General features: G+C 49.3%; 1 protein-coding gene across 6 annotated transcripts in view; it reads right to left on the bottom strand.

The window, feature by feature from the left end:
- Nucleotides 1–23,658, bottom strand: part of scube1 (signal peptide, CUB domain, EGF-like 1) — a 74,317-nt gene that overhangs the window by 5,340 nt on the left and 45,319 nt on the right. Inside the window, exons 7-19 of one of the 6 annotated variants that reach the window (XM_086201371.1) lie at nt 20,362–20,451; nt 14,200–14,316; nt 8,205–8,327; nt 5,350–5,466; nt 4,982–5,104; nt 4,776–4,895; nt 4,125–4,223; nt 3,845–3,961; nt 3,460–3,618; nt 2,985–3,188; nt 2,741–2,902; nt 537–704; nt 49–210 (exon numbers count right to left, since the gene is read on the bottom strand). In XM_086201371.1, coding sequence (XP_086057497.1) covers nt 49–210; nt 537–704; nt 2,741–2,902; nt 2,985–3,188; nt 3,460–3,618; nt 3,845–3,961; nt 4,125–4,223; nt 4,776–4,895; nt 4,982–5,104; nt 5,350–5,466; nt 8,205–8,327; nt 14,200–14,316; nt 20,362–20,451 — 1,761 coding nt within the window. The remainder of the gene's footprint in view (nt 1–48; nt 211–536; nt 705–2,740; nt 2,903–2,984; nt 3,189–3,459; nt 3,619–3,844; nt 3,962–4,124; nt 4,224–4,775; nt 4,896–4,981; nt 5,105–5,349; nt 5,467–8,204; nt 8,328–14,199; nt 14,317–20,361; nt 20,452–23,658) is intronic. The other 5 variants (XM_086201372.1, XM_086201373.1, XM_086201376.1 and 2 more) reach the window with 5 other exon arrangements.

Here is a 23,658-nt window from a genome sequence, read left to right as displayed (position 1 = left end):
GTCTCAGATCATCTGTCCAGCAGAAATCTGAACACTGAGCAGTCTTACTTTTGCAGTGGGAGACGTTGGTGGCACCATCAAAGTCCGTGGTGGTGTTCCCGGGGCAGGTGATGCAGTAGTTCTGCCCAAACTCAGACTGATAGGTTCCTGCTGGGCAGCGGATGCAGCGGTGGGTACTGGAATTGTAGTAATGACCAGGAGCACAGTGCACTGATGAATAAGAGGGAGAAGTCACTGTACACATACACACAGGGCCCAGTTGGGATGCTACACTGGCAGGAGTGGAACAGAACGGCTTTATCTTGATTTGCACTGAATCGAAGTGTTCGTGGATTTCTTAGAATCCGTTTGGATTAAGAAGACGTGGATTAAACCAGACGATGAACTTGTTAGATGAACGAGATTGGGCAGGTTTGTTGTCGTTCAAGACATCTAACAGTAAGTACAATGTTACAATGTAAAGTACACGTACACACACACACACACACACACACACACACACACACACACACACACACACACACACATTGCTTCACCTTTAGCCTCACAGTCCCTGAAGGACACAGATGCTTCGTGCTTGGTCATCAAACCTCCCCCACAGGAGAAGCAGAGGACACGACCCAGCTCTGGCTGGTAGGAGCCCAGCGGACACGGCTGGCAGGGACTGAATCCATCAGCAGAGAAGTGACCTGCTGGACACTGACCTGAGGAGGACCGAAGACAACCTGTGAATCTTTTACTCTGTTCCTGCAAGCTCTTCAGCGCTTTCTGTGGTTTCAGATTTGAGAGAAAAACTCAAAGTGTAAAGTTTCTTCCTGGTGTGGCGAGGGGCACATTTACCCTGCAGTTGCATACTTGACCACCAGATGGTGCCATGTCACTCTGTCATGCATGTGCTGCAAATGGAGCAGCCAGTGTGAAAACTCCACTCCTGCACAGCTGCAAAAGCTCTCCAAGTATGTTGAAAGGCCGATGACAAGAATTCCCCAAAAACTAGACAAACCAGCCCTGTCATCATCACAGAAGAGACGGTGAACCATCCCAGTGTAACAGAATGAGGTCCAGGTTCAGAGGGATGGCGTCCTCAGGCCTAACTTTACTCTCCTGCTTCTGAATCACTGTTCTAGACTGGCAGGTTGCTGTGAGTGGCAGCTGTCACTCATCAATGTCTCACTGGGATGTGTGGGGTTGTGACCCCTGTTGAGAGGAAGGTGTGTCAGCCTGATCCCAGATCAGGAACATGTGTGGGACGGCTACAGCCCTGGGATCCACCAATCAGAGCACCCCTATGTCTGAGTGCTGCCCAGTGCTCCCAGTTATCATGTTGGTGTTCTGACTGGTCTGATTCCACCTCAGCTCCACTCCTCCCTCCTGTTACTCCTCCTCCTCCTCCTCCTCTCAGCAGATACTCCTATTTTTGTCTTTGACTTATTAGGGCCTGAGCCTGAAGGTACTTATGTTTTTTGATATGTATTTTCAGCTGCACAGCAGTGGAGGAGACTACAGCAGTAGTAGCACGTAAAGAACAGTAGTAGAATGTAAACAAGAGTAGTAGCAAGTAAAAAGTAGTAGTAGCAAGTAAACAGTAGTAGCATGTAAACAGTAGTAGCACGTAAACAGTAGTAGCACGTAAAGAACAGTAGTAGAATGTAAACAAGAGTAGTAGCAAGTAAAAAGTAGTAGTAGCAAGTAAACAGTAGTAGCAAGTAAAAAGTAGTAGTAGCAAGTAAACAGTAGTAGCATGTAAACAGGAGTAGCATGTAAACAGTAGTAGCATGTAAAAAGTAGTAGTAGCAAGTAAACAGTAGTAGCAAGTAAAAAGTAGTAGTAGCAAGTAAACAGTAGTAGCAGGTAAACAGTAGTAGCATGTAAACAACAGTAGTAGCAGGTAAACAGTAGTAGCAGGTAAACAGTAGTAGCAGGTAAACAGTAGTAGCAGGTTAACAGTAGTAGCAGGTAAACAGTAGTAGCATGTAAACAGTAGTAGCAGGTAAACAGTAGTAGCAGGTAAACAGTAGTAGCAAGTAAACAGTAGTAGCAAGTAAAGAGTGGTAGTAGCATGTAAACAACAGTAGCAGCAAGTACACAACAGTAGTAGCATGTAAACAACAGTAGCAGCAAGTACACAACAGTAGTAGCATGTAAACAACAGTAGTAGCAAGTAAAGAACAGTAGTAGCATGTAAATAAGAGTAGTAGCATGCAAATAAGAGTAGTAGCAAGTAAACAACAGTAATAGTAAGTAAAAAGTAGTAGTAGCAAGTAAACAGTAGTAGTAGCTCAGTAGTAGTACCCCACCACCACCACCACCGCCACCTCCACCACCAACACACACACACACACACACACACACACACACACACACACACACACACACACACACACACACACACACACACACACACACCCCACCGGCCCTTGGTCAGGTACTGAGCTCTTCTAAACTCCACCTGACCAACAAATCCCTCCATACCCTGCCCCCCAGTACCGGTCCGACCCGCTCCATCACCACGCTCCTCAGACTTGGTTCTGTGCTTCAGCAGCAGCTGGTGAAGCTTTGGGAACTGAGCCTCCAGTGTGGCAGCCCCCACCCTCTGGAAATCTCCCACCTCCCATGTTTATTAGGCCAAGGTTGCATTGTATCCATAACATTCAGGTTAGATGGTGAGTCACCCCCCCCCCCATTCACCCCATTAAAGTGGTAAAGAATGATGTGGTGTGCTGCTGCTGGGGGGACCTACCTCCACACTGAGACACATTCTTGGCACCAGCGATGCCCTGTCCCTCAGTCGTGGGGCACGGCTCACAGGACAGCTGACCCACCGTGTCCTGGTAGGTACCGGGGGGACACTGGACACACTGCTCCAGCTCCCCGCTGTAGAACGTTCCAGCACCGCAGCTCACTGGGAACAAGGCCAGATGTCAGTTCTCCAGGGAAACTGTCCGCAGCTACAAGAGATTCTGTTCACGAGGCTCCCGTCTTACCACACTTCCCGTCTCGCAGGACTTGTCCGGTGCTGCAGGCCTCAGTGCCCTCAGCTACCTTGGATGGTTTCTGCGCCACCTCGTACTCGGTTCCAGAGAACTGGATGTAGAACTGCTGTTTGTTGATGGATTTGCGGAGAGTTCGCATGGCACTCTGCAGCTTCTGCTTCATCCTCTCCCTCACACAGTCCACATTACAGGAGTCTGCAGGTCAGCAGCACACAAACGGACTGATTCTCCTCTGCTTGAGTCCTGTATTCTATATACTTCCATTACTTTCAGTGATGTATATGTACCTGTGTGGTCTGGCACTACTACTACTACTGCATACTTTATATTGCCATCATCAAGACTGAAGTTGTTGTGACATTTTAACATGAATTAATATCTTTCCAGTTGAAAAACTGAGAAGATCCACATGTTTGAGTGCATATGAAAGGGGGCGTGTATGTACAGGTAGAAGACAACACGACACCTGAAGCTTCCTCCTCCTTCATCTCCATCTCAAACTCTGCTGTGATGTGGGAAACCTCTTTTGAAGGAGACTTGCGCCCACGCCGGCGTCTCTTGGATGAGTCGCATTTGAGGTTGACAAAAGTCACCTGGCAGTCGTCGGTGCAGGGGAAGGAGCCTTCTTCCAGGAGCAAAGACAGACATCAGAGGGGAAAGGTGAACGGACTGTGCTCAGGTAGACATTTGAGATACCACACATTCATGAATCATGACATCCTCCATAGCAGCAGGGTCCCAGCAGCTCCTGAGAAGAAGCTGGGAAGTTTTCGTGTTATGCAGGAGGGCTGGGAGTGGGGAGGCCTGGCTTCCTGAACCTCTGTGTTCTGATCCACCGTGCGAGTCATCACCTTGCAGGGTCTGCTTGGATGAATCTCTGTGTCTGTCTTTGTTGCGAGGTCTCAAATGACACTTGGCGTCCTTGATCTTGAAGCGGGCCTTCTGTTTGATGGGCGGCACCAGAGTGTCTTCATTCACAAACACAAGAAATGACATCATTAAGATAAGAGACGTGAATGTTCGCTTTCATTCTTTCTTAACTTTGTTCCCCTCATCAGTTGGGACTCTTTTTAGGTTGGTTATGATTGAGGAAGTATCGTATATTCCTAGAAGGATAGAAACATCAGCCACCGGCACACGAGGGCAAGGCAGCAGTGGCATTCCTCTTCTGAGCAGCTCTACCCGGCTGGATGGGCACTCCGCAGCTCAGTGTGTAGCTATTCTCTGAGTCTGTGACACACACACACACACACACGCACGCACGCACGCACACACACGAGAACAGGCATTAAAAAAATCACTCTCTACTACAAACTCAACTGAAAAATATTCATCCACACAGCTCTCATGAGAAATGATTGTATGACATGTAACATAGCTCTGTGTGTGTGTGTGTGTGTGTGTATGTGTGTGTGTGTGTGAGTGTGTGTGTGTGTGTGTGTGTGTGTGTGTGTGTATGTGTGTGTGTGTGTGTGTGTGTGAGTGTGTGTGTGTGTGTGTGTGTGTGTGTATGTGTGTGTGTGTGTGTGTGTGTGAGTGTGAGCGCGCACCCCAACACTGTACTTGTAGATGGTGACAGCATGAAACACCACCATAAAAGACTTGGATGTTCCGATGTTAAACAGTGATTTACAGTCTGACTTTCTTCACACCTGCATCACTGCGGGTGTGGATCTTCATGATAATGTCAATGTGATGTTGGACTATGGGACTAAAAATCTGGAATTGAGTCGTTTGTTCTCTTAAGGGTAAAAAAAACCCACAAAATGCGTTTGTGTGTACCTGCGAGGAAGAGAGCGTTGGAGGGGCAGGACAGCGAACAAACCTCAGCCCCGCTGTTCTTGACACAGGTCAGCTGGGCTCGGGGCGCTGCCTTCCCATTGGTCAGACACTTGACTCCTTCTAGAAACAGAGTTGTATCAGCATGGCGCACGCATACACGCATACACGCGCACACACACAAACACACACACACAGTGGGAGCTCACCGATACAGTCTTTCTTGTTCCAGTGGAGTTTCTGTCCCGGTGGACACACGCACTCGTAGCTGCCCTGAGTATTGATGCAGCCGAACTCACAGCTCCCGTTGCTGATGCTGCACTCATCGATGTCTGACACACAACCACACAGAACAGTTCTGACTGACTGACCCATCTTATCTCGGTAGTTCAGTATACTGAGCTGATAACACTTCAGAACATCACAAGCACGGCGGCGGCGTCTGCTCTCCTTTTCTGGGTTCTTAGTTCTTGTGAACTGTTTCACTTGGTGTTAAGTTTTCATTTATTGATATTTTACAAACTTTCTCTTGAAAACAAATTACACACACACACACACAAACACAGGTATTCCTCACCTCCACAGTGAGTGAGGCCATAGAGAATATAACCTCTGTTGCAGAGGCACTCAAAGCTGCCGGGGTAGTTGATGCAGGTATGGTCGCAGGTTCTCTCAAAGGAACACTCATCAATATCTGACATTAAAACATTGGAACAGAGAAGTAGGAAAGTTGTGAAAAGTAAACAAACATCATTCCTACCAAACTACACCACCAGATGGTCAGAAAACTGATGGAGCCAAGTCGTCCAGCTGGAAGCTCTTTGAAAATGTTCTGGTACTATCACATGCAGGGTTCTGGTTGTGAGGATCCTACAACACCAGAACATCTGTCCACATGGAGGACGAAGCTCACACAAGGCTCAGAAGCTGTGTGGTGGAGGAACAATATTCCACACCCTGAACCTGGCCTGAGCTGTTACAACAACGTCTGTGCGGACCAACTAGTTTCTCCTCGGACGGGACAGCTCTTCATGGACGTCTGGGTTTCTGAGGCTGCTTGAACACCACCTGACTGAAAAGCCGTTGGGGTTGCAGCCTCAGCCGAAGGCTTACTGAGCACACCAGCAAGAAATGGCAGCAGTTCACACCTGCTTGGAATCATCCTGACTTAGAATGCACATGTTGTGTCCCACCGCTGTTTCCATCCAGTGGGAGGACATTCTGATGTTCAGGACACCAGGAAGACAGTTGAGAGGACAAACCATCCAGTTAGCAGCAGGACAGCAGGCAGCAAGCAGCTCATCCTGATTCACCCGAACACCAGCAGTACTACACAAATGCAGTACTACACCGCTAGCCTGCACAGATGCAGTACGACAGTGTGTAGTCCTGTGTGTAGTTGTCCTGCAGCAGCCCCACCTGGTGTGTCCCAGTCCTCTCAACCATAGCTACCAGTAGCAGAGGTATGTGATGGCGTTTGTCATGTGGAGGAAGTTGCTACAGCCTCCATGTTGGCTGTGTCAACACTCCAAGCAACTGTCCACATTCCCAGCTTGTCCTCAAGTGCTGGCTCAAAGAGACCAGGACACAGAGGCGAACTGCAGCTGCTTCAGGTGGTGTTGAGAGACACTGAGTTCCTGATTGGCTGACGTGTCGTCCTGCCTGGGACGCTCTACCTTGGCACACGCTACATGTATGACTATGGGGAGAATTTCTCTGGAACAAATGAGGAAGAAAGTAAGCAAACTAAAACCAGAACCACCACCAAAGAGATTTTAAACCTTTGAATTTATGAAAGAGAAAATCATCTCCCATTGGCTCTCTCAGTCGAAACTCCACCCCTACACCTGGGTCAGATCCACCAACATCTGTGTTACCTAATCACCATCTCATCACATGATCTGATGACATCAGGACCACGCAACACACACCTGCTGCTGTCATCATCCACACCAAACCCACAAAACAGTGTCAGGATCCAGGTGTGTGTGTGTGTGTGTGTGTGTGTGTGTGTGTGTGTGTGTGTGTGTGTGGGTGTGTGTGTGTTTTCTATGTGATGTTGACATGATGTGATGATTGTTGAGCTTGAGAACAAGACGTGCTGGTGGTACGATTAGTGCTGGAGGCCTTTGACTACCTTCATCCATCCATCATCCATCCATCCATCATCCATCCATCCATCCATCCATCCATCATCCATCCATCCATCCATCATCCATCATCCGTCCATCCATCCATCATCCATCCATCCATCCATCCATCCATCCATCATCCATCCATCCATCCATCATCCATCATCCGTCCATCCATCCATCATCCATCCATCCATCCATCCATCCATCCATCATCCATCCATCCATCCATCATCCATCATCCGTCCATCCATCCATCATCCATCCATCCATCCATCCATCCATCCATCATCCATCCATCCATCCATCATCCATCATCCGTCCATCCATCCATCATCCATCCATCCATCCATCCATCCATCCATCATCCATCCATCCATCATCCATCCATCCATCCATCCATCCACCCATCCATCATCCATCCATCCATCATACATCCATCCATCCATCATCCATCCACCCATCCATCATCCCTCCAGCCATCATACATCCATCCATCCACCCATCCATCATCCATCCATCCATCATCCATCCATCCATCCATCATCCATCCACCCATCCATCATCCCTCCAGCCATCATCCATCCATCCATCCACCCATCCATCATCCCTCCCTCCATCCCTCCATGTTCTCCCTCTCCTCCTGTTGAGGGTGGTGGGGGTGGAGCCTATCCCAGCAGCCTTCCCCCTGGACAGGTCACCAGTCCATGGCAGGGCCAACACATAGAGACAGACAACCATTGGCTCTCCCAGCCACGCCTACGGTCAATTTAGAGTCTGGATTAACCTGGTCCCTCTTGATGTCTTTGGACTGTGGAGGAAGCTGGAGTACCAGAGAGAACCCAGCAGGAACAGGGAGAACATGGAGACTCACCCAGAAAGACCCCGTGCTGCAGCCGGGGCTCCACCCACAACCCTCTTGCTGGGGGGCCACAGGGAGGACCACTGCTCCACCGGGCCGCCCCCTTCGACTGCCTAACTGATTGAGAAAAAGAACGTTCTTGTACATGAACTATGAGCTTTATATCAGCATCAGGGCCAACGGTGGTACTTTGAATTTCTGCATCAGTCAGCCTTCATCAGAACTCTAGATCTGTAGCACTCTGAGTTCCTTGTCCACTACTTTCCAGGTCAACCAGAAAAATGTGCAAATAAGTGCTTTCTGGTTAATAATGCTGCTGATCGCAGCTCGTTAACGGTGACCGTGGGTTCTCTCTCCTTGGACGTGGGACATTAATGAGTGACAATCTGATCACAGCACAATCGTTATCTGTGTGAATGTTCATCACCCCTCACCGACCTTGGCACGTCCGCTCATCAGTCAGGAGCTTATGACCTTTCTGGCAGCTGCATTCAAACGAGCCGACTGTGTTCCTGCAGAAGTGATCACAGCCTCCGTTGTTCTCCTGGCATTCATCGATGTCTGGAGAAGAAGAGAGTGAGAGAAACGTCACCACCTCTGGAATGAAACGTGATATCATCATCATCCCCTTCACACAAGGCAAAGACCTCCAGAACATCTCAGGAATTTCAACACAGATAATTTCATCACTTCGATACAAAAGGAAAACAATTGAATGAGAAATCCTGAGTAAAAGGCAGCAGAAGCTTCGCGCAGAGGAACAGGAGGGCTGTCAGGGACACGGACACCTACAGGACGTCTCCTTCAGCTCATCCGTGGTGCGACGCTGACGTGGAGGATGTTCCTGCTACTGAGAAAAAGTATAAAAACTGAACTACAATTGAATCTACGGCTCCATCCTCAGAGATTCATTTCTCTTCCAACACAGATATTTCTGCCGTGAAATGACCACAGATGAGGCTGAGGGCCAGAAGAGAGGGAGGCGGAAACCCACCCCCTCGCTAGTTCACTAGCCCATTGTTTGGAATGAGAAAACTGATTCCAGAAGCTGCCCCCACCCCCACCCCCCACCATCCTGGGACGTGCACAGGCACTCAGAGGGACGGTGGTTCATCCATGCTGAATCTTCTCTCTTATTGTTATTATTTAACCACAGGCACCATTTTTCAAGCCTTTTGAAATAATAAACACCTAAAAATCACTCACTCATTCACTCACATCTCCTGATGTCACAAGCAACAGATTATGGAGGAATATTAGTGTTTCACTGGACCAGCATGTGACGCTGCTCAGCCAATCACAGCCAAGTCATGACAAGAGGGGAAAAGCAGAAGGAGCTTTTGATCAAGAGTGGACCCATCAAGACGTTCATTTCCCTCCCAAACACTGGAAGTGAAAGTTGCTTTTTTAGCGGTTGATACTGAGCCTGAACACACCCACGCCGGCCAGCCTGGCCCACACCAACATGGCTGCCATCACGCCAGCCAGCGTCCTTGACTGGTCTGAGTCATCTTGGACTCTGAACCGTGTGGGGAGGGCGAAACTCTCTTTGTGCCAAACTCCAGTGCAGCATGCAACCATGCTGGGTACCGGAGGGCGGAGTCTTGGGCTCGTGGCGTTTGTGGACCTGCTTCTTCTGTGCGTCTCGGCAGCTTCTGCGACCTGGTTCCAAGGACAGCCTGTTGCACCTCTTTTAATCCAAATGAACCTGGGAACTTGTGTGCTTGTGGAGCCCAGAGTCACTAGATTCTGAATAAATCCCAAGGAGGGAAGAGACGGGAGGCTCAGCCAAAGGCCACAGAGGTCCTGGCCTGTACACGGACACGGTGGGCAGAAGAAATCTGGGCCTCCTTCATAGGAGCTCCTACAGAGCTGGCGCAGGGTCAAGCTCTTATCTACCACTCTTCTTTAAGGTCTCAGGGGAAAAATAGACTGAAGCAAACAAACTTGTCCCTTAAACTGCACTTGGATTTGGCTGTAGGAATGTGCAGCTCGTAGCCTGGAGGCAAGAGCTGCACACAGCAGAGGAGTTTTGTAGTTTGACCAAATATTTGCAGTAAAAAGCAATTAAATGAAATACATTTGCAGAAACCCAAAACTCTACAAATAATTACAGACTGAGTACAGGGGATCCAGTTTTCTTGGAGAGTGTTTGTTTTCTTCGCAGGTGGAGAGAACAGACATCAGGCCAGGAGGCAGCCTCAGCCTCCACAAATAATTCTGGATGAAGTGGAGGGGATCTAGTTTTCATGGAGAGAATCGGTTTCCTGCGCCGCTGGAGACGAGCAGACATCAGGCTGTGGGGCAGCGTGTATTTATTCAGGTATTAAACAACCCAGCGCTTGATTCTGTTGAATAACAAACACGCCGTGTGTGCAGGGGACACACACTTCTACACACAGCCCTGCAGCCGGTGATTGGGTCCAGGCTCCAGTCACGTAAGGTGAGGCTGATCCTGTCCTCAAGACTGTCAAAGTGGGGCTATGACATCACGACCAGGTCTGCCTGAGCAGGTCTTCTCCATGTCTGTGCCTCTTACTACAAATGATGATGAGCACAGCTGCTGCTGAGGGTCTCATGAGAGGCGCTCAAGGACACAAGCAAAACACACTTTTCCAATATTTGTCACCTGAAACTGGTTTAAACTGGAATACCCTCATTTCAGACGACCTGACGTTGCTTCACTTGTGCACTAGGAGATCCTGACAGACCTGCAGTAGCAACACCACAGGGGTAGATTCACCTGTCACGTGCTCTCAGGTTGGTCCGAAGTAAATCACCACATTTATGGAATCAATAAATTGCTCAATTATGATTTTTCTGATTTTTCGATGAGTCACAGAGGTGAATGAAGGGAGACGTGTTGCTGAGGAGCAAGGGGGGTGAATAATACCACCGACACACGTGCACGTGTCCAGAGTCCCATGTCTGATCAGACGTTGCGCTGGAGTGAAGTTCCGCCTCCTGGCAACTTGTCTGTCACCCTGAGGGACTGAAGCGTCTCATCAGTCAGCACACATGAAAGAGCCTTGATCAGACTGAGGGTTTTACACTTGTCCCACATATCTGATACTAAACAATTATGACGGACAAGACACGACAGAGACAGACAGACAGAGAGAGACAGAGACAGACAGACAGAGAGGGATGTGGATCAGCTGAAACATCATGACGCCTCCTGTCTTGCTGCTGACCACCAACCTGCTCAAGCACTTTAATAGACTGCTAACATGACAGTTCACATGTACCGCAGGAGTCCACACACACACACACACACACACACACACACACACACACACACACACACACACACACACACACACACACCTGGAAATATTGATCAGTTGAAGATGGCCACCATCACCTGTGTGATCTGTTAACACGGTTACGTGAAGTCTCCAGCAGACTTGTTGGGCAGCAGTCAGTGTTGCTAGCGTGTTAGCGTGTGACTAATGTGCAGGCACACACAGCACTTTGTCCAGGTTCATTTTGAAAGAGCAGCAAAAAACCCACTCTTGATGCTGAAGAAACTGATCAGTCAACAACTGACCTGAGAGTATAGAAATATACTAATATATAGTCATAATATCACTAACAATACTGGTCGCAACCATCGAGCTCTTAGCCGCTGATGATGCTAATTAGAGAGGAAGGTGGCTAACTGACTTCTACTTACTGTAACTGCAAAAGCTTGCTAGCTTTAGAAGGAAAGAATGCAGGCTGGCCTCAGTTACCATGGCGGTTGCTTTGACGATTCAATACAGAGTGTGTGTGTGTGTGTGTGTGTGTGTGTGTGCGCGCGCGCGCGCGCCTGAGTGATAGATTCTGATCGATGGCGGCAGCCTGCTCCCCGTCTCTCAGCTCCCCTCAGACCTGCGGTGGGATTTATGAAGCCCTGCAGCTTCTCCACAGCCAAATTAAGTGGGAGGGGCACAGCTGGACTGCTCTCATATCCATCTTCCCCGAACAAACGAGGTCCGGAACACTGACGGCCTCGTCACCGTGAGGTCCTGTCAGGACCACAAATCACCTGCTGAGGCCGCGAGGAAGTGAACCTGAGAGCAGCAGGTGATGAAGGCTTGCTGGAGCCTGGTGGTCTTCCTCATGACGACATGAACATGCACCTCCTGTCTTCCGCTATGACCTTGAACAGAACATTTACAGGGTTTTCGGTTGTGTTCCCTTCATGGTAAAACTCAGCCATTGTACTGTTAAAATGATCATTACCCTGCTTATTGCTTCAGATGGGACGTTGTTTGTGCCCCTCTCTCTCCACTCGACACTGCTGCTCTCTTCTGTCCTCGAGCTGTGTGCCTTGCCCTGTATTTACAGCATCTGCAGCTGGATGGTGCTAGACGAGTGTGTGAGTGGCGAGGAGGGAGAGAGGCAGCGGCCAGAATGGGCCTCACTGTTCAAACATCTCAAGGTTTGCCGACACGTTGTCTGCCTGGCAGGCCCCAGAAAGTTCTGGCTCCAGGATTCACACACTTACATGCCACATTTTCAAACAGCCACACTCATTTCACACAAACTCCAGAACACACACACACACACACACACACACACACACACACAGGCAGTATTATACAATTTATAGGCGCATGCTCACATCACACAAGGTTCCCGTTCGCCAAACAGGCGATCCAGTCATGTGACCTACACCTCGTTGCTATGACGACTCCTGTACGTCCTCGAACATGTTTGTCACATGTGGGCCTGGCTGAGCAGCAAAGCGCCTCTCCGCTCCATCCCTCCATCCTACAGAGAGGGAGAGAGGGACACGCGTCCACCTCGTAGGAACTGCTGGCACTCAGTAAGAGATTTTACTGAGTGCATTCGATGAGTTTACGACTAGAAATAATCTGTGAAAGATTCTTAACCCTTTAAATTTCCAAATTGAAATTAACATTGACGTAAATAACATGAATGACTCCTCAGCTGACAGACACAAGAGGACCAGGCAGTTGTAGGTGAAGGTTGAAGCCAGTGAACCAGTTTGAAACCAGCAATGAAAACACCTGCGTCTGGTCAACACCAAGCCCAAACCCTGAATGTTCCATTCTTCTCCTCCACACCTCAAACCTGACCTCAATCCTTTCATCTTGATTAATGCCACCTGTCCATCAGTGGGCGCTGAAGCTTCTTCAGTTGGTCCAACAATATTTCATGCAGAAACACAACAGCGCACACAGAAGCAGCGACTGTGTACACCCAGTAACCCCGGACCTGGGAGACCCACCAGGGTGATAGGATCAACCACAGACTCAAGAAGGACTCACCACCAAGGACCATTGCAAGACCAGTATGAGAGCAGTTTCAGGCCGCTCCCCGTAGGTTCCAGTTCCATTCATATGAGACCTTGCAGGAACCAGCAGGCGTACTCCTCCTAGCTAAGCTGCCAAATTCTTCTGTGTTCTTCAGAACCATTTCTGTTGCTCCTGAGTTACAGAACATTGAAATGAAAACCAAACTGTGAACACAGTTCATTTTAAATTGCCTTTATCTACCAAGTAAGAAAGGATCTGAGAGTGCGGTTCCTGCCTGACCCCCCAGAGTCTCCTGGGACACTGCAGCTCCCTCCTCAGCTCATGCTTGAGCCACTTGGATGTTGTCAGGTTTCTTTCTAAAGCTTTTAAAAGTTACACAAAAGAAATGTGCATTTGGATGTTGATGGAGGTGAGCAGTAGGTGGCGCTCAGTATTCCCTTGACTGATGACGTCATTAAGGGCACCAGTCAAACCTCACACAAGGCCAGTGGAGGGTTGAACTGTGACGACGGCAGCTATGCTTTCCCTGGCAACAGTCGACCCCCACCTGACTGAAGCAGGTCAGCGTTTCTTCCCTTGCGTAGATTCAAGTGTCTTTCATCACTACACAAACTTTAGTGATATTTAAAGATGTATTAGATCTCTGTGTTTCCCCCTGAAGTCTAGTTCTGCACGAATGGAGAATGCAGATAAAGAGAGCTGGATGGAAGAGCGGCGAGTGACGGTGGGCCTCCGTCTGCCTCCTCTCACTTCTCTTACTTCTTCTTTGTCAGCTCTGAGGGGAAAAAGTAGCTCTGCCTGAGTTTGCCTGCGCTTCAGCCCACAGGTCAGCCTCCGTCAGCGGGCTGTTTGTTTAGAGGAGAGCCAGAATGCTATAATAATCTGTTTAGGATGTTTGGGCCCACGCTGCGGTGGCCCTCTCCTCGGACCACCTTCATTGACGTCACTGGCGGGCTGTCGGAAGTGGAGAAACGGTCAGCAGCAAAATCAACAACAACAACGACAGCAGTGACCACAACTGGAGCTCTGTGTGGTTGAAGGAGAAGCAGATGGCGATGTTGTGTTTGGCTCCAGATCACTCATGGAGGGGCAGACTCAGGTAGACCCCCCCGCCCCTCGAACCCCAGACGTGCCCCTCGCACACATGCAGACTCGCAGCCACTGACCTTTGCAAGTCTTGCCGTCAGGCTGCAGGGTGAATCCCACTGGGCAGCTGCAGCGCACCCCTGTGGCCGTGTCTTTACATGTCCTGTCACAGCCGCCGTTGTTGACAGCGCAGGTCTCTGCAGATGGTGGGCAAAAAGCAAAGAGGGGGTGTTAATATGTGACCCCTGCACACAAACTGTGAGGTCACATAGACAGGTGAGTGTCATCACTGGGGGTGTCACCTTCTCCAGTCTAAATCTGGAACTGATGGAAGTGACGTTAAAGTCTGAGTGTAGGAATCAAAGGGGGTGAGTTGACATTTTGGTTGTGCTCTTTTGTTCTCTGTCCACCTCTCAGGATGTGTCTTGTGTCCCGCCACGCTGCCACGAGTCTGTTAGCATTAGCAAGTCGTTGCTGCAGCCAAGCCACCACGGAGCGGCCAGAGGGAGAGCTAGAACCTCATCCTCTCTGAAACCAGCAGCCAGGAACTATTCCACCTTGTGAGTTTAACTTCAATTATACTCCGAAACACTCGGACAGCTGAGGGCCCCTTCGACGGAGTCCTGGTTCCATGTCTGCACCAGAACCATGTGTATCAGGATCACATCTCCTGACTCAGGCCGGCGACGGCACAGAAGACGCGACGGTTCACGGAGCAACAGTTGGATACACAACAACCATTAACCTTGATGATGCCATGAGAGCCAATCTGACCATAATCATATGTAAAGAAGAGCAGCGTGCTGGCCGGAAGCCTCGCTGACGCCCGGCGTGCTGCGGCTGCTGGGTTGACATCACTGAGGAAACTGTGGCCAATGGTCCACATTTGTTGACACAGTCAGAAATGTCAGTAAAAAGGAAAAAGGCAAAAATGAACAGGGCACAAATTCATGATCTTTCATTTGAATGCAGATACGATCACATCTGTCTGCTCACTTTAAAGAAACACACAACTTGGAAATGGAAAGTCAAGTTCAGTGAGGATTCGGAAAATGACGACACCCCCAGTCAACACACACACAAAGACATCACACCACGAAACCCAGTTTTCAAAGATATCATCCAGTTTCATTTCCAGCAGAGGCTCTTTGCAACAACTCAAGAACTGGTGACACTGTGGGATGGAGGAGCATGAAAAAGTCTCTGGTTAAAGTCGCTCCTGTGTTGAAAAGGGAAGAAAGAGTTAACGCAAACCAAACGGAGATGTGAGGCGAGTAGAGAGGAGGGTCGAGTTAGTGAAAGTTTGAGAGTGTGAGTCTGCATGAAAATACAATCTTCCTTCAGGAAAATGTTCTTGTGCATTGCACGGTGATGGTTTGCTGGGACTTGTGAAAATTGCCGGAGCTGATCCCAAAACAAACAGGGGCTCATGGTTACTGGAGCTCACCTGCCCAGCTGCTGTTTCTCTAGCAGAGCTCAGCACACACATTCCCTATGGGCCCGAAGTGCTGAGGAGGCCGAAATTTGAAGTTGACTCATGTTTGTTGAAAGAGATTCAATAAAACTACACCTCAGAAGGAAATCTAACTTAGAAACTGTTCTGCCCGAAGTAGGCTGGACTTCAGAAACTCCAGGTGAAATCCAGGAGTGTGTGGTGCAGCGCTGCAGACACACACCTCACAAACTCAACACAATCAAACATTTCAGTCTTCTGGATGAGTTTGATGTAGATCGCAGATGTTCCTACTTCAGCGGGCTGCTGGTGTTTGTGGAACAGATCACACGTCACGAGGTCAAGTCAACATGCCGAGTCACAAACACATCAGAGTCTTGATGATCCAGGTGAACTGCAGATGTTTTTGTCGTACGCATCATCAGTCTTGCGGCTTCTGACCTTCATCTAACCCCTGCTTGACCCTGCTGGCTCCATCCAGCGGCTCTGCACTCAGCCTTCCCACTCCTCTCATGACTCTCTCTCTCTTCCTGGAGAATTTCTGCGGTCAAATAGCAAACTACTTCACATACCAATCCACTCCATGTTTTTAGAAGAAGGGCAGGAGGTTTTAGAGATGTTGCACTGTTGAAAAGAGAGGATGAAGGAGGGGTGGAGGCCAAGACCCTCCATCACTCCGCAGTCCTGCAGGTACCACGGCGGGCTGCGTGTATCACAGGTGTCAAACTGATCCTGGACGGCGCCGTGGGGCTGCAGGTTTTCATTCCAACCAAGCAACACCTGATCCAACCAATGAGCTGTGAGGACACAGCTTGATTGATTTAAGTAGATTCAGGTGTTGCTCGGTTGGAATGAAAACCTGCAGCCCCACGGCGCCGTCCAGGATCAGTTTGACACCCCCGGGTGGAAGAATGTACTGGTCATCACCAGCTCCACCTCCATGCACCAGCACTCAGCCTTCACACACCTGCTTAACTTCTGTTTCTGGGGTTTGTTCTTGATATTTCTTCATTTTTGAGTGCTGCACCAGGCCCACAAACACCACTTTGTTGACTTCATGAATGTTGAATCTGGTTGTGTTGGTCTGACGGCCGGTGCAGGTGTAGCACAAGAAGCGGTGAGAAGGTTCGGACTGGACCAGGGTCCCACTGGAGTTTATGGGTTCCAGTGATTTACACTGACTGTTACTGGGAGCAGATCAAGTCGTGCTCAGAGCCCCCCTCCCCCTGGTCCAGGCCAGACCCTAAACCCAGGACCAGCACAGAACCTTTCAAGCCCCCTTTTCCTCCTGAGCTCTTTGATGCTTAATAGAACCCTGCTGCGTTTCACTGGCCGGCGCAGATGGTGCCAGTGGAACCTGGTGTGGTTCATTTGAGGAGTGGAAGAAAATGGACCAAATACGGGACGTGAACTAAAACACATTCATGTCATTGACTCACACGCTGTCGGGGGGGGGGGGGGGGGGTCCTTTAACTCACACTGTAAGTGAATAAATCGGTGTAGAAAAGCACGTAAACAAGTTGTTAGACAGTTTTATGCGACACCACTGGTCATTTTTATGTGGACAAGGAAAGGAAACTTGTGGAAAACAGTTGCAGCAGAGCGAGGGTGCGAGACAAGCAGATTAATGACTGAACTTACATAGAAACACAACAAAACAGACAACGCTGGAACTGTATGGGCCCCTGTGGTCCGGGACCTGAGAACAACATCAAAGACGAGCTCCTCTGATCTGCAGTGAGGACATCAGAGACGCGTCAGCCCTCTCTGATCTCACCACATGATGTTTGTGTCCAGTTGCTGGTGCAAACTTGAGCAAATTAAAAATCCAAATGATTTGCAGCTTCACCCTGAGTCCACCAGAACTAGAGGACTGCAAGAGCCTCTCACACACTTGATCATTTGCTCCTGTGGTGCATGGAAGAGGGCAGGCCAACAGTTTGTCTCATTCACTTCAATCCAGTTGGACTACATCGAACCACTCCTGAAATTGGAGGCTATGCACCAAAACGATAAGCTCTTTTATGGGAGAGTTTGGAAGAACCCCGCCTGCCGTCTCCAAAGCAATGAAAGTATACAAATGGCACCTTTACACCCCAACAATGAACACGGTGTCTTGGCTGAGTGTAGCGAGTAGCTGGTTCCAGCTTTCAGCGTCCCATAAACACACGAGTTTCTGGTTTAATGGAGACGAACCAAAGCAGATTTATGATCCGGTGTCAGAAGTTCTGGAGAGCACCATAGTACGTCCTCATGGTTGCTCTGCATGCTACCATGAGCAACTGTCTCAACTGGTCCCTCTCCTGTCCCCTCTCCCCCCCCCCCCCCCGTGTCCTCGTCCCAGCCACAGATTCTCATTACAGCCTCTGCTGCAGCTCCATCTGTCTTGATCGACCTGGGCTGTGGGCCGTGTGATGTCAGCATGGGGAGAGACAGCAGCACTGCATGTGGCAGGAAGCAGACAAAATGATATCAGTGTCAATTCTAACACGCAGACGCTGTTCTGGCTGTGCCAGGCAGCACTGGCGACGACTCCTAGCAACCACGCGTGTTTACTCGTCAGGCTCGCTTCACCGCTTCAGCCTATCAAAGAACTTCATCTTATTGGTTTGAAAGATTAAAATATTGACAAACAGTGATTCTGTCCAAAAATATGTGTTCGTAATTTGACAGGTTGCCTTGTTAGAAGACGGTTCCCGAGAGACGTTAGCAGCACACTGAGGTCCGACCACGAGCACGCCAGAATAACTCTCAGCAAAGAAGAGCTGTTGTTCTCATCCTGTCACTATGCAGCTTCAGCTACGATATGATGCAGATAAGCAGTAATATTTAGTACAAACTGGCAGAAGAGGGAATGTTAAGAAGTGAATTCAAATGTGACTCTCACTCATTTGCTTCGCGTTTATGTCACAATTGCTTTGAGAGTTGGAGAGGATCCACACAGAGCAGACAGGGCCAGTACGGAGAAGTGAAGGATGAATAACTACAGGGATGCCAAGGGACTTGAAAATGAAAGTAAAAGTTCGACCTGGTCCTGTTGCCCCATGAGTGGGGGCCAACATGATCAACGGGGGGCCAAAATAACTCGAATTGTTGCAATATTGTGTCATTTCCTGCATCGTTAATTCTGTGGGCTGAGTTTATTTTCCTCTGACAGGCTGAGATCGTTATGTTCGGTGTCTGATAACTGGAAAGATCACATGACAGCAGAATGAACTGCTCCATTAATTTGTTTCTAAATGAGTGGAGGTGTTGATTTCACCACGGACAGACGTCTGTGTTTACTGGAGGAAGGGGGGGGGGTGGTGAGGACGACGACGGTGTTGCTGGGATGGCCGATGTCTTTGCGCTTCTGACCCATGGCTTCATTCTTCCATGTTCCCTAAAATGAACTGGAGGAGGCAGCCCAGCCCAGTGGGGCAGCATGGTAAACTATCACCAATCAAATTCAATCAAGCTTTATTTATAAACCTGAAGTCACTGAGCTGACTGCTAGCTGCTATGAGGACTAGCAGCCTCAGATGGTCTCTGCCTTCATGAATATAAAAGGGGGGGTGGTGTAACATTGGTGATGAGGAACAGTTTAAATGATTGCAGTGTCAGAATCCTGAGCTCGCTGATGCCAACCCTTCCCATCCACTACCAGCCATTGTGCTAAGCTAACTAGCGTGGGTGAGGATGAGGAGGATGACTGCTGTGTGGAGTTTTCCTGTGTCTGAGTGCTGCCTGCACGGGTTCTATCAGACATGTCAGTAGGTCATCCTGTTGGTGCTCCTCCAAAACACCGGCAGCAGATCTGGAGTTGATGGTGAGCACCACAACGGCCGCCCACTGCTCTGTGGGGGACGGGTTCAAAGAAGAGGATGAATGTCGGCAGGCAGAGACAGTCCAAGGAGGTCCAGGCAGTAAAAACACAGCATGAGCTTCAAGGTTTTCCAAATGAGCACTCAGCACTGTTCTAGTTCCATCAGGGCAGGCTGGGGCCTTCCTAGGTCCTAGCAGGTTTGACCTTTATCTACTTGTATGGCGCTAAAAGGACGGATAATAAATGTCCCCCAAAAAGTTGGCGTGCTCTTTAAGAGAGATTTCTGAGGGAGACTTGAGTTACAGGGTCGACAGACTGGGCTCGTCAGCAGCAAGAACAAGCTCCCTAAACGTGACTCGTCTGTTTGAACGCGGTGAAGTCGGGGGATGCAGCGTAGCGGGCGGCAAACGCAGGGAAGCAGCCATCTTCCCATCATCAGCCTGAGAAGCTTTAAAATCATCCAGTCCTGCTGATAACAGCTGACAGTCGGATCAGCACCGGTACATCCTGGGACTGGACCTTCCTCACATTTACTGCCCCGGCGGAGGGTTCTGAGGATGTTCTTCCTAGTACAGCACATAACTTGGAGCCTTTTATTGTTCTGAAGTCTGGAGGTCTCCATTTCCTATTTAAGTACCTGTCTTTGTAATACAAGAAGTCAGAAAACGGGGGAATGGAACACAACATTTTTAGAGTTGGAGGTGCAACTGGGAAAATAAATGTTGGTCATTAAAGAACAAAGAGCCAGTTTGGTAGGTGAAGACAGAGAGGAAGGGTTAGGAGGAAGACACCTCACTCCTCCTCATGACCTGAGGGACAGTCACAAGACAACTGAGAGAGGAGACACTGTGGGCACCAAAGCTTTTCAAATGAAACCAAACAAAGACATAAGAAGAGGAAAATAAGTGGGAACAAGAGGAGTCGAGTCGAGGACACAAGCACAAGCGCCATGGCAACACATAGAAAGAGGAAGAAAAGAGTTACCCATAAGTAGCCGCCGTTTCACCCGCTTGTCCACATCAGCTACTGACGTGGCATTGAACTCAGAGCTCTCAATTGCAGCCTCATCTTTCTCTAAAACACAAGTGACAAGGGGACAAACAGTGAGCAGCAGGTTAATGAGAAGCCCAAATGACCTTCAGCCCCTCTGGCGTTTGAGCAAAAAAAACCAAACAAACAAAAAAAACAAAGCCAAGAAGCAAGAAGCGATGAACAAGCGCCATCCCTGTTAGAGTGTTAATCACCACAATGAATCCCTCAGAGCAAATCAATGAATGAAATGATCAGTATCAGTGTGTGGCTCACAGGCACGTGGGTGGGACGGGGCGCGGGTGGAGCTAACAGCTAGAGGGGTTTAGGGTGTCGCCTACGGAGCTTTGTCTTCCATATCAAACAGCCACACGGTCAACAATTATTCCCTCACATTAGGATGGGGAGACAGACAGAGACAGGCAGGGGGAGGGAGGATACATGTCCCACTCCACCAAGACACGCTGCTGGAACACGGATGCAGAGACAGAAGCACAGAGGAAGAGTGACAACGAGAAGGAGGAGAGAGGGTGATGAAGAGAAGGAGGAGAGGAGGTCAAACGAGAGACAGAAACGATGACCAGATGATCCAGAAGCAATGAAGAGCAGGGGAGGGAGGAGCGAGAGGAGCGAGAGAATCGGTCCCATCAAGGCCCACGAGGGAGGAGTGGATGAGAGGAGGACAAAAGCAGCAGGAGGAAGTCTGGGCAGCGCTGGTTGCCTGTTTGTCTATGGAACACATCACAACTGGCTGGGACGAGGACACTGGGACAGAGACACTCTGGAGGCCTGGCAGGGTTAGAGTGGCAAGCATGCACCTGGGACTGTGTGTGAGTGTGTGTGTGTGTGTGTGTGTGTCTGTGTGAGTGTGAGTGTGTGTCTGTGTGGGTGTGAGTGTGTGTCTGTGTAGGTGTGTGTGAGAGTGCGTGTGAGAGTGTGAGTGTGTCTGTGTGAGTGTGTGTGTGAGAGTGTGTGTCTGTGTGTGTGAGAGTGTGAGTGTGTGTGAGAGTGTGAGTGTGTGTCTGTGTGGGTGTGTGTGAGAGTGTGTGGGTGTGTGTGAGAGTGTGTGTCTGTGTGAGTGTGTGGGTGTGTGAGTGTGTGTGTCTCTGTGTGGGTGTGTGTGAGAGTGTGAGTGTGTGTGTGAGTGTGTGTGAGTGTGTGTGAGTGTGTGTGTCTCTGTGTGGGTGTGTGTGAGAGTGTGAGTGTGTGTGAGAGTGTGAGTGTGTGTGGGTGTTTGAGTGTATGTCTGTGTGTGTCTGTTTTTGTGTGTGTGTGTGTCTGTGTGAGTGTGTGTGAGTCTGTGTGTGTCTGTGTGTCTGAGAGTGTGAGTGTGTGTGTGTCTATGTGTGTGAGTGTGTGTGTGAGTGTGTCTGTGTGAGTGTGTGTGTCTGTGTGTGAGTGTGTCTGTGTGTGAGTGTGTCTGTGTGTGTGTTTGTGTGTGTGTCTGTGCGTGTGTCTGTGTGTGAGTGTGTGTGTCTGTGTGTGAGTGTGTCTGTGTGTGTGTCTGTTTTTGTGTGTGTGTGTCTGTGTGGGTCTGTGTGTGTCTGTGTGAGTCTATGTGTGTCTGTGTGAGTCTGTGTCTGTGTGAATCTGTGTGAGTGTGTGAGTGTGTGTGTGTCTGTGTGAGTCTGTGTGAGTGTGTGTGTGTGTGTGAGTCTGTGTGAGTGTGTGTGAGTCTGTGTGAGTCTGTGTGAGTGTGTGTGTGTGTGAGTCTGTGTGAGAGTGTGTGAGTCTGTGTGAGTCTGTGTGAGAGTGTGTGAGTGTGTGTGTGTGTGTGTGAGTCTGTGTGAGTGTGTGAGTCTGTGTGAGTCTGTGTGAGTGTGTGTGTGTGTGAGTCTGTGTGAGTCTGTGTGAGTGTGTGTGAGTGTGTGTGTGTGTGTGTGAGTCTGTGTGAGTCTGTGTGAGAGTGTGTGAGTGTGTGTGTGTGTGTGAGTCTGTGAGAGTGTGTGAGTCTGTGTGAGTCTGTGTGAGTGTGTGTGTGTGTGTGAGTCTGTGTGAGTGTGTGTGAGTCTGTGTGAGTGTGTGTGAGTCTGTGTGAGTCTGTGTGAGAGTGTGTGTGTGTGTGAGTCTGTGTGAGTCTGTGTGAGTGTGTGTGTGTGTGTGTGAGTCTGTGTGAGTGTGTGTGAGTCTGTGTGAGTGTGTGTGTGTGTGTGAGTCTGTGTGAGTGTGTGTGAGTCTGTGTGAGTGTGTGTGAGTCTGTGTGAGTCTGTGTGAGAGTGTGTGTGTGTGTGAGTCTGTGTGAGTCTGTGTGAGTGTGTGTGTGTGTGTGAGTCTGTGTGAGTGTGTGTGAGTCTGTGTGAGTGTGTGTGAGTGTGGACCCACTGAGGACTCTCACCAATGAGTCTTTTTTACACTCAGCTAATGGCTAAAATATGGTTGTATGAATGTGTGTGTGATTGTTTAATCAAGAGCTTGTGGATTCCAGTGTGCATACTTGTGTGTGTGTGTGTGTGTGTGTGTGTGTGTGTGTGTGTGTGTGTGTGTGTGTGTGTGTGTGCGTGCGTGCTTGAGCGTGTGAAGAACTCTTTTGGAGAGGGAAATAGAATGCGAGTGTTTCTGTGGGAGTGGAAGGGGTGGAGGAGATGGGTCCCGGCCACTTGCTCCTAAAGAGTCTCTGGGATTAAGAGGTGGTCGGAGGCCCACAAAGGGGAGTGTTTAAAAAAACAGACCTAGACTGGACCAGAAGGAGGTTCAACCGGTCTACAGGACTACAGCTAGAGCGCAATGGTTACAGAGAACAAGGCACTGGGAGGACACAGCATTACCAGGGTCGCTAACAACAACAACAACAAAAATGAACTTCAACTCCAAAATGAAAGAGAATTAAAAAAAGAAAAGGGGAGTAGTGAAGGCTCTGCCATGCAGCTGAGTGAGCAGAAACAACTCAGGAAAGTTAGTGACAGACGCAGCGACACGCAAATGTGAGTGGACACATGCAGTATGAACGGCGCCGCGTCTCTACGGAGGCGTGTGGAGGAAGAGGAGGGGCTGATGGATGGAAAGAAGCATTCTGGGTTGGAGGGTGTTTAATTTTTGGTGAGTTGGTTGTGTTTCATTTGGGACTGAGGTGGAGGAGGAGAGCTGGAGACGGAGGCGATGTTTATGTTTGCTGAAGCTTTGCTAAGATCAGGCTGCAATTGAGAGGTCCATGTGAACCACAGAGTCTAAAATGTGGCCCCCGACCCGCCCACCCCACCCAGAGTCACTCTTTGCTCCTGCACACAGAGGATTTGTCATTTTTCCCAATGGATT

The sequence above is a fragment of the Aulostomus chinensis genome, chromosome 4, assembly GCF_037954235.1.
Source record: "Aulostomus chinensis isolate RoL2024-O1b breed Wild chromosome 4, RoL_Achi_v1.0, whole genome shotgun sequence".
Classification (NCBI taxonomy): domain Eukaryota; kingdom Metazoa; phylum Chordata; class Actinopteri; order Syngnathiformes; family Aulostomidae; genus Aulostomus; species Aulostomus chinensis.
This window is presented reverse-complemented; position numbering and strand designations above follow the sequence as displayed.